The 12,761-nt window shown below is 49.0% G+C and overlaps 1 protein-coding gene and 1 pseudogene across 1 annotated transcript in view; both read left to right on the top strand.

The window, feature by feature from the left end:
• The window catches only part of Tspear (thrombospondin type laminin G domain and EAR repeats), a 6,391-nt gene extending 478 nt beyond the window's left edge, over window positions 1-5,913 (top strand). Inside the window, exons 2-3 of the mRNA XM_023716138.1 lie at window positions 1,209-1,438; window positions 5,792-5,913. Of these exons, the coding sequence (XP_023571906.1) occupies window positions 1,209-1,438; window positions 5,792-5,872 (311 nt within the window). The 3' untranslated portion in view covers window positions 5,873-5,913. The remainder of the gene's footprint in view (window positions 1-1,208; window positions 1,439-5,791) is intronic.
• A 5,607-nt stretch (window positions 5,914-11,520) lies between these two features.
• On the top strand, window positions 11,521-11,619 carry LOC111816999 (annotated as a pseudogene).
• Window positions 11,620-12,761: the final 1,142 nt, after the last annotated feature.

The following is a 12,761-nucleotide window of genomic DNA, read 5'->3' as shown; positions in this document are numbered from 1 at the left end:
AAGGGAAAGAAAGAAAGAAAGAAAGAAAGAAAGAAAGAAAGAAAGAAAGAAAGAAAGAAAAGAAAAAGAAAGAAAGAAAGAAAGAAAGAAAGAAAGAAAGAAAGAAAAGAAGAAATGAAGGAAGGAAGGAAGGAAGGAAGGAAGGAAGGAAGAAAGAAAGAAAAGAAGAAATGAAGGAAGGAAGGAAGGAAGAAAGAAAGAAAGAAAGAAAGAAAAGAAAGAAAGAAAAAGAAAGAAAAGAAAAGAAGAAATGAAGGAAGGAAGGAAGGAAGGAAGGAAGGAAGGAAGGAAGGAAGGAAGGAAGAAAGAAAGGAAAGAAAGGAAAGAAAGAAAGAAAGAAAGAAAGAAAGAAAGAAAGAAAGAAAGAAAGAAAGAGAGAGAAAACTTAGTCACAGCTGGGCACAGCTTGCTAACATTTTTGTATCAGGATCACCCCACATGAGTCCTGTCACAGTCACCTGCACGTCTGTGTTGGTAAGGGAGACAAGGTTCTGTGGTTCCTGCCAACAAGAACTCCGCCTGCTGGCTTCTATCCTGGTTTGAAAATAACAAGCTGACTATCAGCCTGTCCTCAGTCACAGGATGGCCAGCCCAAGAGAACAAGTGGAACCCTGGACGGCAGACCAGGGTCAATCCAAGGGTGCTGGTGTGGATGGCCTACAGACACCTGAATGTTGTCAGTCCCTGCTTCCCCAAGAGCAGCCTTGTGCTGAGCTCTGTTGAATGTGGGCAGCAGAGCCAGGGAGCCAGGAAGCCTGGCCTCTGGGCTTGGTATCTTGCAGGAGTGGGCAACCACAGAGTTTCCCAGTCCTGGACCCAAGGGATAGAGGGACTGAGGTGGCAGCCTGCCCTGAAAGTCTTCTGCCCTAGGTAGCCAAGAGGTAGTAGAGGGTAATGCCAGCAGGGCATACAAGGAAATGGCCCACCCTGCACCCCCAGGAGCCAGGACTGGGCACCCAGGGGGAGGCAGCAGGGTGGCCTTGAGACCTGCAGGACAGAATGGGAGGGCGCAGTGGGAAGCGAGCAGCCTGAGCCTGGGCTGTGGACAGCTATTGAGAAGCACGGTCTTCCGTGCTGAGCTAGAGTGGAAACAGAACGGATGCTGGTGGCGGCATATGTCCAGAGCAGGCAGGACCTGCAACAGGGCTGTCAAGGGCACTGTGGTCCTGCAGGCCACCATGAACATTGTCTATGACCCTTGGCTCTAGGTGACAACCACAACATCGACAGTGTCATCTATAAGTGGAACCCCAGCGCCCAGCGCTTTGAGCCCCACCAGAGCATCGCCACATCAGGTGCCTACGACTGGGAGTTCTTCACAGTGGGGCCCTACTCCTTCCTGGTGGTGGCCAACACCTTCAATGGCACCTCCACAAGGGTGCACTCCCACCTGTACATCTGGCTCGTTGGCTCCTTCCGGCTTTTCCAGTCCTTTCTGGTAAGACAAAGACATAACCTGGGCTGCCATGGCTCAGCCTCTATAGTCCTTGCTATCTCCTGGGCACCAAGGTGGGTTTGAAGGGTGACTAGGGCACAGGCAAAGATTGGGATTGCAGCCAGGGCAGAGCAAGCAGGGGGTGACAGCTATACAGAGGGCATCAAAGACAGGTCCTGGACATAGCCCTCCAGGCTCTTGGACCTTGAAGCAGAAACTGCAGGATTTTCCCTATGTGGCAAAGCCTGGGAAGCTTGGATTGAGGGAGGAAGGAGCCTTCCCAGGCATCTGATACCAGCCTGCAGGGCTGTCAGGCTGTTGGGCCGCAGCTGTGGGCTATACTCAGCCTGTTTCTTGCTGCTATGCCAGAGTGACCAAGATGGGGTAATGTGGAAACTGTGGGAGTTTATTTGACTTAAGATTCTTAACACTGAAGCCTGAGAGCACAGCGCCAGTGTGGCAGGCTCCTAGGGCTTCAGTGTGTCCCAGTCAGTATGTGTGGTACACTCAGCCACAGGGTACTACCTCAGCCCGTTCACTGGATGACAGGGGTCCCAGCGTGGCCCTGCCACCACTCAACATAGGGAGTTGTCTCTGTAGCAGTATCCTGGGCCACACTTGTGTAGGCCACAATGAGGATGGTCTCGCTCTCCCAGGAGTCCTCAGTGCAAAAGGAGGAGTGAGGACGCCGAGTCCCCTGGGGGACTGATGAGGTAGAAAATGTCCAGAAACTACAGGTGAGGCAGAGTTCTCGAGAGTGTGAGTGTACGCCCTCTCCAGGGTACATTGCATGGGTGTGTAAGCATGAGTGTGGGCACCAGCACTGTGCCAAGGTGGCATGGCAGGACTCCAGGAAGGTCCCTGGGAGAGGAGCCTGGATGCAGGCTGCACATGGTGTGACATGGACTTCTCTCCTCCATCCCCTGAGAGAATAGGAATGGCCTACCAGCCCTGGTTGCATAGCTCTTACCCCGTGGTGCAGCCCAGGTGCCTACGTGGAGGGGCAGATGCAGGCTTCTGGTGCCTCTGGCAGAGGGAAACCAACAGTCAGTGACTGCAGCCTGAGCCAGTGGTGCCCATGTGTATCCCCAGCAGATGATGCATAGGGTTCCTTGATGTCTGGAACACAAATGAAAAATTTCTTTCCATAAGAATGTCATATCACCTGTGGAATATAAGCAGACTAGAAAGTCAATGTTTATCTGAAATTTAGGCAGCAGAAGCACATGTCATCACCCAACCCTGGTTGGATGGGGAGTCGGGGAAGCCTGAGCTGTCTCTGGATCCTGCTTGCAGGGTCCTGCAGCACCCCTGCAGCACAGGGCTCGCTTTCTCCCCACCCTGAATACCCCTGCTCCTCTCCACATCACCCTAGCTCCCTTGAGTTTCAATGCCTCCTGTGAACATCTCTTCCCATTGCCCTGTCCATAGCCTTTGCTGGCTTCCTAGGCCTAGGGCTCCCCACATCCCCAACCCTTGTGCCCAGCATCTGGTACTGGGCATTGGACTCAGGACTTTGTGCTTGCCAGGCCGATGCTTATACTGCCAGGCTATCTCCCCAGCCTCCTCTGCTGCTTTCACTGAGCCTGTGTCTGTCCACACCAAGTGTCCCACAGGCAAGTCTCCATGGGGCAGGGAAGACACCTCATCCTCAAAGAGGACTCAGGGTAGCCTAGCCTCCACACCAGAGCAGGGAGAGTCTGCTGAGGGCCACACGCAGGCTCCTCCCAGACTCCTCTGGGGCCTCCACAGGTAGTGGTGTGCAGGAAGCTGAAAGCAGACCTCTCAGAACTAGGAAGAAGCCTGCCATCAGGGGAGACATGCTGGGGTTGTGGGCATGCACATGTGTGCCTGTGTGCAGGTGTGTGTGCGCTGCATAGGCCTATGTGGAGGTGTGTGTGAATACATATGCATGTCTGCGTGTGCGTATTATCTGCCAGAAGTGGTGTGTGTGTGCTTAGTGTGTGCACACATCCCCCTTGTGCACACACACAAGTGCATGTCCACATCTGTGAACACATGTCTGTGTGGGGCATATGGATGCATGTGGCTGTGTGTGCTGGTGAGCTGCGCACATGCATGTGGCTGCACACTGATTGGTGTCCTCTGCTTGCTGGGAGGTATCAGTGATATACAGTTCAAAGTTCCCTTTTCCCCTGCAGAGTACAGAACGGGCAGGTGACTGCAATACTTATCAGATTTTGGTGTCATGTGGCACAAAATGAGCAGAGTGAACAGTGCTAATGCCCCATTTGGGGGATGCGGGGTAGCCCTGGAGGGGGTGATCCCAAGAGCACCATGCAGAATCTGCGCCTGTCCGGCCCCGTCCTGTCCTGGTCCTCTCGGCTTGACCTAGCGAATGGCCTCCTTTAGCCTGCACTCACTCCTAATCCCTGGGTCTCCCTTGGGCTGTTTAGCCGACAGCCTCTGGCTCTGCGACACTGAAACCGCTGCCTGCATTTCCCACCAGGGCAGGGCTCAGGTGGGCAATGGCGCCCTCTGCTGTCTGAATGTGTGGCTCCACCATTGCTTCCTGCTAACCATCACTAGTCAGCCAGGCCTGGGATGTGCCTGGGAATGCTGAGACAGCTGAGCAGCGTCCTGTAGAATTTTAGGATGAGCAGTTTACTGACCTGGAGATGGAGGGAAAGCATCCCCTGTCCCATGGGACCCTGAACCTCTTCCCTGCGGTCTGAATCGCAGAAATGTCCCCAGGCAATACCCTCAGGGTCAGACAAGCCCAAAGAAGATACAGTTGACACAGTCCTGGACTGAAGCGCATGGCTTTAGGTGTCCTTTCACTCCAGACTCAGTTACTGGTCCCCACAGGGCGGATCTGGGCGGGACTTGACTCGGAGCATTTTCCAAGATGTGCTAGGGAGTAGGATTCTGTAGCACAGTGCCACAAGGCATCTGGGACCCAAGCACAGAGGCCAGGACTATCCCATAGGTCATGTAGTGGCCTGCAGGGTGCATCCCACAGATGAAGAGGTAGTTCTTGCCCACAGAGCCAAACCCACTGCACAGAGCCAGGGAATCTGCTCCACATGCTGACCTAACACCAGAAACAAACTGGGTCTCACCTGGAAAATGGCTGCAAGGCTGGGCTCTGGGGCCCCAGTAACCACTTCCAAGTTTAGTTTCTAGGCAACTGGGATGTTTAAAGCAACCTTCTGTGTTAGCCTGGGTTCTCTTGGGAAAAGCAGCAGTGTCTACCAGGCTGGACAGAGGAGACAGGTTACAGGGGCCAGCTCATCCGCCAATGCCCTCAGGCACTGAGCTGGTAAGGACAGAATAAGTATGTATGGTCTCTGCTCCCAGCCCATAGGCCCTGGGCCTGGCCAGCGTCAGGAGCTCCAGACAGGAAACCACATCCTCAAAGGTTGATACTCCACTCCTGGGAGCAGCTTTCCCTGGAACTCATTTGTGCACACAGTGACACGTTCAGATGCTAAGTGTCCTGCTTGATTCTTCTACCCACCTCTGGGACCAGATGGCCCAATTCTCCCATGCCCAATGTGCCCACTCTCCATCCCTCCCCACCTGGTAGCTTTTCCTACTCTGTGGAATCTACAGACAGTGCTGGGCACTGCTGAGGGTAGAGATGGTTGCTTCCGTGCTTTTTCAGGGTGATTTTCTGTTGCCCATGGGCATCACTGCCTACCCCCTGCCTCCATGCTGGACTCTGGGGCTGTTTCCCGTACAGCCTTCCACCAAAGCATGTCAAGTAACTGCCTCAGCTGGCTTTTAATGTATGACTTCCAACTACTCGTGAATGTGCGTCCTTTTTAATATGCTTGTCGGCCCCTTCTACTTCCACTTGCTAAATGTGGCCTTCGCATTGATGTGTGGAAGTTCTTTCTATATTCTGGATATAAGTCCCTTGTCACAGAGATGGTCTTCCACTTCCTGTCCTTTTATTTGTAAGTTTGTTATTCTAGTATTTACAGTATCCATGCTCATAGTCAAGTCTGAATTAATGGTTAAACAACTTCACATGAAACAAAATAACCTAACAACAGTTTGGTTTTATTTATCTCTGCCTATGCAGCGTGCCATTGAGGGCAGGCAAAAATCATACTTCTATGTAAGTTATAAGCTCCATAATTTGCCAAAAATGTTTTCTTCAAACATCCACACACCATTCCTAGTGTTCTCTTCATCTCTTTCTACATATATTAATTTCTACCCATTGTAATTTTCCTTCAATCTGAAAAACCTCCTTCAGTGTTTCTATAATGTAGGTCTGTGGGCAGTTAGTTCTGCCGTTTCCCCTAAAAATGCTTGCCTTCACTTCATTTCTGAAGGACATTTTCACCAGCTATAGATGACTAATTGCATTTGTTTTTCTATCAGTTACTTTCTCTTCTGCTGCTGGGGCTGCAACCCAGGCCTGGCGTATGGCAAGCGCTGCGCCCTGCCCTCCTGAGTGACTGAAGACACCCGGTGTTGCTGAGGTCACTTCCTTGTGCTGATGTGCCCTTTTCTGGATGCCCTGAGGACTGTATCTTCTCTTTTGAGCTATCTGACTGTGACGTGTGTGTGGCTGCTCCATACTTACAACAGACTCTGGCATCTCCCACCAAGGGGCCTGGACTGTAAACTCCTGGTCACCTCCTCCAGACACTGGCTTAGGCCTTTGCCATTTGAGTTCAGTGCTGTTTATTATTTTTCCACAAAGCATGTGCTTAATAAAAGAGCATGCCTTCTCCCATTTCTATGTTTTTTAAGGTACAGAAGAATTTGAGAAGGGATACTGAGTTAGAATGTATACATGGAGGGATCAAACACTGCAGACCATAAGGTGGCAGTTACAATTGCAAGATGGTGCTAAATCCTCTAGAAAGAAAAATTACCTGATAGAAATAACAGTGATAACAAATTAGAGACATATGCCCCAAAAGGGGAGGGACCAAGGGTATAGCTCAGTGGCACAGCACCAGCCTGGCAAACATGAGGTTAGCTTTTTTTTTTTTTTTTTTGGCACCGGGGATCAAACTTGGGCCCATGTGCTTCCCAGGCAGGTACTCATGCCGCAGAGCTGTGTCCCTGGCTAAGCATGAGGTTATGAGCTCAATTCTCAGTACCAAAAAAAAAAAAGCTGAGAATTTACCATCTCACTCAATACAAAGATAAAGGTATCTTGCCAATTAATATTCAGATTACAAGATTTGAGCCCTGATTGTCTACTTATGACAGCTTTAAAGCTAATTTCTCATTATTAGAATTAAAAGTAGAATAGATTATGGCCAGGAAGCTATGAGGCAGAAAAATGTAGATGTTTTCTAAGTTCCTTCCAAAGATTATTGGAGAAATTTTCAAATTTTTCCTTGTATCTGAGTACAAATATACTAAGTATTTATGTTGAACTCATTTTAAAAAACTGAGATGAAGGAAACATGAAGATTAAATCACATGTATGACATTGTGATTATGTACTTTGCTATACATCTTAATTCTTTTTATGTCCCTTTACTCTCCCCTCCTACCACCTTCCCTCTACCTCTTGCTCCCTTTTGCAAAAGATTTATTATGGAAAGACCGGAACTAAGCTCTAATACCACAGAGCTTTTCTATAGTCCCTCTTTGTTTTATATTGTAAGTAGTGAAGAATAATTTGTGCTACACAAGAAAGCAAAGAAAGAAATATACAGTGGAAAAATTCATGTGTGCATGTATATCCACATACATTCATACATATAAAACGTGTGACTAGGTTACTGTACACTAAACATATGCATGTAAGTCTAGGACAAAATACATAATCACAGTGTCATATGTATGACTTGATCAGTGCTGTTTAGTCTTCCCTGGGTCCCTTGGGCATGGGACAGGGCTTCTGGGGCACCTCCTGTGGTTACAGTGGAAATCCTGATATGTCACCCAAATCCCTCTGAACCTGCATGCAGCCCAGCTCTGCATCCCTTCTGTGCTGGTCCAGCCCCTTCAGCCACCTGCAGCTGTCTCTGGCTCCTGAAATCCACATGCAACACAGGAGTGAAGCATGGATTTGAGAGGAACAGCCAGAGTACTGGTCTCTCCTCTCAAGACATTCCCTTCAACCCCACCCCCCAGAGCCCACTAACCCCCATCCCAGCCATCTGGACTGTGGCCTTGCTTGCATCCCATGCTCTGGCCACATGCTGTGCAGACAGGGTGGTGGTCTCACCCAGTGAGGCCCCTCCCCAAGGCAGTGTCCTTTTCCTACCCTCTCTGAGTACCTGAGAACAGGTGAGTCTGCCAAAGATGTCTAAAGTCTGCAGGTGCTATCAGCAGAAGGGTCAAGGTCAGGAGTTTCCTGCCAAAGCCAGGAGTGGAAAGCAGAAGCAGAAACTGTAGCGCCAGCTCTGGTCCTTGTGTCCAGCCTGCATGTACACCACCTTCCCCACTTCTACTGATGGAGGGGCTGGGGCTGGGGGTGGGCCCCTAAGAGCATTTTCACCTTGCACCTGCCAGGGTCCTGCATGTGACAGCTCCTGCCCTGTGCTGCCTTTCCTAGCAGTCCCCTAGTGTTCCCCCCTTTCCCCATGCACCCCACACATACTCCCTCCTTGTGTGTCCTCAAGGGACAGTGTGGCTTGTGAAGGAAGCCAGAGCCAAGGAATGCAGGTCTGCCACCTGGGGTCAGAGATCTGGCCTTGTGGGTCCAGACCAAGGAGGCTCTTGGGAGGTGGGGCTCCTGCAGCTGGCATGGGGCGCAGCCTTCCCACAGTGGCCTCCTTCCCTCCTAGACATTTGGTGCTGCAGACTGGGAAGTCTTCCGCATAGGGGACAGGATCTTCCTGGCCGTCGCCAACAGTCACAGCTATGATGTGGAAATGCAACTACAAAATGATTCCTATGTCATCAACTCGGTCATCTACGAGCTCAACATCACAGCACAGACCTTTGTCAAGTTTCAGGATATCCCCACTTGCAGGTACTGGCTGGGGACCAAGCATGTGGGGTGTGTGATGTCACACCCCCTTTCAGGAGGACACAAAGCAGGCATGGGGTTTAGAGCCCTGCATCTCCCTGCACACCAGCTGTCCTGTGGGGAGACAGCCCTTGAGGGATACTGCTTATCCCAGGAGGCTCCCCCGTGACAAAGGCCTAAGCAACATCACCCTCCCAGTTCCAGGACTGGGACCTGAGTGTTCAGCCAGGGCAAGGCTGCGGAGGCCCAGGGGACTCTGTGTGTGCCACATAATTCAGGTCCAGCCCAACCAGCCATCAGGGCCACCAAAGGCCACAGGGTACCACTTGAGACTCCAGAGCTGAGACTCCACATGACCCCCACTGCATAAGGTCCTGCCTAAGTCTGTAAGTGGAAGTGCAACCAAAGCTGCACCTCTAGGTCCTAGGAGGAGGGCATCATGGTCACCTTCAGACAACAGCCCAGAGGACTGTAGTGAGCTCAAGCCCCACCTACATCCTGAGAGATTCTGACTCAAACAAAAGATGACTTTATCTATCATGAAGATACTTGGGAGAGGAATAGCTGGGTCAACTGGAATTTCTAGTTTTAGTTTTTAATATCTTGTACAATTTTTAAAAGTTATGGGGAAGGGCAGAGGAGATAGCTCAGTGGCATAAGCACCTGCCTGACAAGGGCAAGGTCCCTAGTTCGATCCCCAGTACTGAAAGAAAAAAAAATTTTAAAGGGGAAAAAAATGTAACTAACCCTCAAAAAAGAGCAAGAAAAGCAAGCTGTGACACGTGACCATGACCCAAAGGCACTGCATGGGCTCCTGGCCCCCCAGGACACAGCCTAACTGGCGCCATGCCCTGGGCTACTCTGTTAGAGTTGGGTGCCCGCCTAGAGTGAGGTTTGGAGAAGCTCCTCTTAGCCTTCTGGAGTGAAGTACAGTGCGCCCCTAGCAGGAGGCAGTTGAGAAAGAACCCTGCCTCGCCTGTGCCTGTCACTTCTCATGCCCTCTCACTGTCCGCAGTGCCCTGGATTGGGAGTTCTTCTCCGTGGGAGAGGACTACTTCCTGGTGGTGGCCAACTCCTTCGACGGAAACACCTTCTCGGTAAACAGTATTATCTACAGGTGAGGAGCTGCCTTCACAGGGCCCACCTTGCAGGGGACACAGCCGAGCTGCACCTGCCCAAATGTGGCCCCGACTTCTCATCCATGCCGGCCACACACACAGATGTCCTTATGGCTGGGTTTCTTCATATAGACAGGGTCGTGCTCTTGCTACACTTTTACCTGGTTCCCCAGCACTGTAAACCCAGAGTCTTACTTGCATCCTCTGCTGCTCAAAGGTTTTTATGTCCTACCACTGGCCAAATTGTCACTCTAATTGTTTCTCTTCAGGAGAGTCTCATGGGACTTAGGGCCATAATTACATCTGAGAATAGAGGCAACTCTGCCTCTCAGTTCCTAAAGCTGTTGTCACTTATTTGGATTTTTTTTTTAAATGTATTTGGTACAGAATCTCACTACGCAGCTCCAACTCCTCTGCGATCCTCCTATTTTCAGCCTCCACAGCACTGGGATTACAGGCGTACATCACCATGCCCAGTCTTGGGGGCTGGCTTAGCACGCCCCAGGGGCAGGGCCACTGAGGCATGTGATGCCGGGGTCGAATCCCTATGCTTGTGTTTGCCTAAGCATGGAACTTAGTCTGCTGAGCTATCTCGCCAGCCCACTTATTTGGATTTCTTTACTATCTAAAAATCCAAGAACAGTGTTTGGCAGCAGCACAGAGCCAGAGAACAGGACAAGTGTCACTTTGGGTGTGCTGCCCTTCCACCCTGCGGGTCCCTCATGCTTTAGTTGTTTTGGGTTTTCAGGATAGGTGTACTTTTCCTGTGATTTTATCAGGAGAGGCTCCCTGCATTCTTGGAACTGATGCTGCATAAATATTTAACATGCTGCTGGCTCCAGACTGCTTATGATTTGATTTTTGTGTCTTAATAGAAAATTAAATTGGTCTCTGAGCCACACATGGTAACATACACCTATGATCCCAGCACTCAGGAGGCTGAGACAGGAGAATCACCATGAGTACAAGGCCAGACTGCGCTACAAAATGAGTTCAAAGCCAACCTGAACTACGTAGTGAAATCCTGTATCTAAAAAATAAGATAAAATTCATTCTTGGAGATTTTCTGGATTTTATTTTTTTTTTATTTATTTTTTTTTTTTTTTTCAGTACTGGGGATTGAACTCAGGACCCTACACTTGCCAGGCAGGTATTCTACTTATTCTACTGAGCTATCTCCCAGCCCTGAGATTTTCTACATAATAAAGCACTTTAAAAGTCATGTGGAAGGGGTTGGGGAGATGGCTCAGTGGAATAAGTGCTTCCCTGGCAAGCACAAGGGCCTGCGTTCAATCCCTGGTTCTGCAAAAAGAAAAGCATGTGGAACAATAAAATTGTTAAGATGCCAAGAACTTTTGAAAGATGGTAATAGTGCAGGAGGACATACTCATATACGAGTGAAGCAGGGTGATTTTTTTTTCCAAAAAATAAATATAGAGGAAGTAGGTTGAGAGCATGGAGTACTTATTTTTGTTGACTGAGTCCTGGGTTTTATCCCCAGGACTGCGAAATAAACAAAAATGTAAAAGATAAGCAGAAAAAAAAATTAAAAATAAAAGGTAAGTGGGATAAAATGAAATCCAGAAAATCCACTAATTTATGACATTTGAGGTGATAAATATTGTATTTAAAGTCAATGAGAAGCAGGTAACTTTTTTGACTCATTGATTTCATTGTATATTTTAAAATTATGAAATATCATCTGTCATATTCTAATTAAAATTGTGCATAATGCTTTGGAAAAATGGGTCTTTTATAGGAAAAAACTGGGATAACTGATTTCTATGGCTTTCAAAGCTAAAATATATAATATACTAAACCACCTCTAAAAAAATAAATAAATAAATAAAATAAAGTCAATGAGAAGGGGGCTGGGAGATGACGCAATACCATAAGTGCTTGCCTGGCAAACATGAGGGCCTGAGTTTAATTCCCGGTTCCTCAAAAAAAAAAAAAAAAAAAAAGTTAAAAATAAATTAAAAATAAAAAATAAAGTCAATGAGAAAAGGATACATTATTTAATAAAAGGATTTAATATAATTTATTATCCCATCGATTCTCAGCCTTTTGGCTAAGATTAAGTGTAGTATCTGTTCTTATCAGTTTAATAATTTACTATCCATCTGGAAGAAAATGAACTTCTACCCCTACTTCATATCCATATACAAAATAAATTTATATGGATTCAAAATCAAAGTACTAAAAAAAAATCTAAGTATAAAAAATTTGACTGCAGGGGCTAGGGAGATGGCTCACTAGAATAAGCACTTCCCTGACAAGCTCAAGGGTCCAAGTTCAATCCCCGGTTCCAAAAAAAAATTGTCTGCAAAACATCAAGAGAAAAGCTAAAATGAGTTTGTATTACGTCAATTACACAGAGAATATGTCTCTCTGGGGAAGCTTAGGGGTCTGAGTCCCTCAACTTGAGAGCATTATGTGGAAAATACCTCCTATCCATTTTTTTTTTTCTTACTATTTTCTTTTTGGTACCTGGAATTGAACTCTGGGCCTTACACTTGCTAAGCAGGCACTGCGCCACTGCGTTACACCTCTGGCAATCCAGAGCCCCAGGACCCATCATTTGCTGTGCTCCAGGAGCCCCATGCTCTCCAGGGGCACTGGAACAGGGTCTTGGGAGGCTATGGGGAGCCTGGGCAGGGCCAGGGGCAGCTCTGTTTTCCCTCTAGGGCCTCAGTTTTCCTTCTTCATCATGAGAAAGCCCCTCCCAGGCCTGCTCTGTTGATAGCAGCCCACAGCAAGCCAAGGGGGTGCAGATGGTCTCACCCGAGCTTCACTGCACCCTGCTGATGCTTTCTCTCCCCCTGCAGGTGGCAGGGCTACGAGGGCTTTGTGGCCGCTCACCGCCTCCCCACCTTCGGCTGCAGGGACTGGGAGGCCTTCAGCACAGCGGCCGGCTCCTACCTCATCTACTCCAGTGCCAAGGAGCCCCTCTCCAAGGTGCTGCGGCTGCGCACAGGCTGAGGGACCCAGGGTGGTCTGGGTGGTGAGTGGCATCCAGCCACCACCAGGGGTCTGGCACAGGTGAAGACATCATCTGCCCATTGCTGGTGACCGCATGGGGAGGGCAGCCCTGGTGGCCTCAGTGTCCTGCCTATGCCAGCAGGGAAGGCATCTGAAAGGACCAGTTTCCACCACATTTTACCTCAGATACCACAGGGCCCTGGCACATCCCAGGCTCAGCCCCATGACAGCGCCCTGTCATGCTTCACAGACGCTGGTATGCCAGCCACCTATTTATTGTCTCCTATCTATGTGGAAATATATTTATATT

This window comes from Octodon degus, unplaced genomic scaffold (genome assembly GCF_000260255.1).
Source record: "Octodon degus isolate 3935 unplaced genomic scaffold, OctDeg1.0 scaffold00045, whole genome shotgun sequence".
In the NCBI taxonomy this organism is placed as follows: Eukaryota; Metazoa; Chordata; class Mammalia; order Rodentia; family Octodontidae; genus Octodon; species Octodon degus.
Note: the sequence above shows the minus strand (reverse complement) of the source record. Positions and strands in the feature narration are given on the sequence as shown.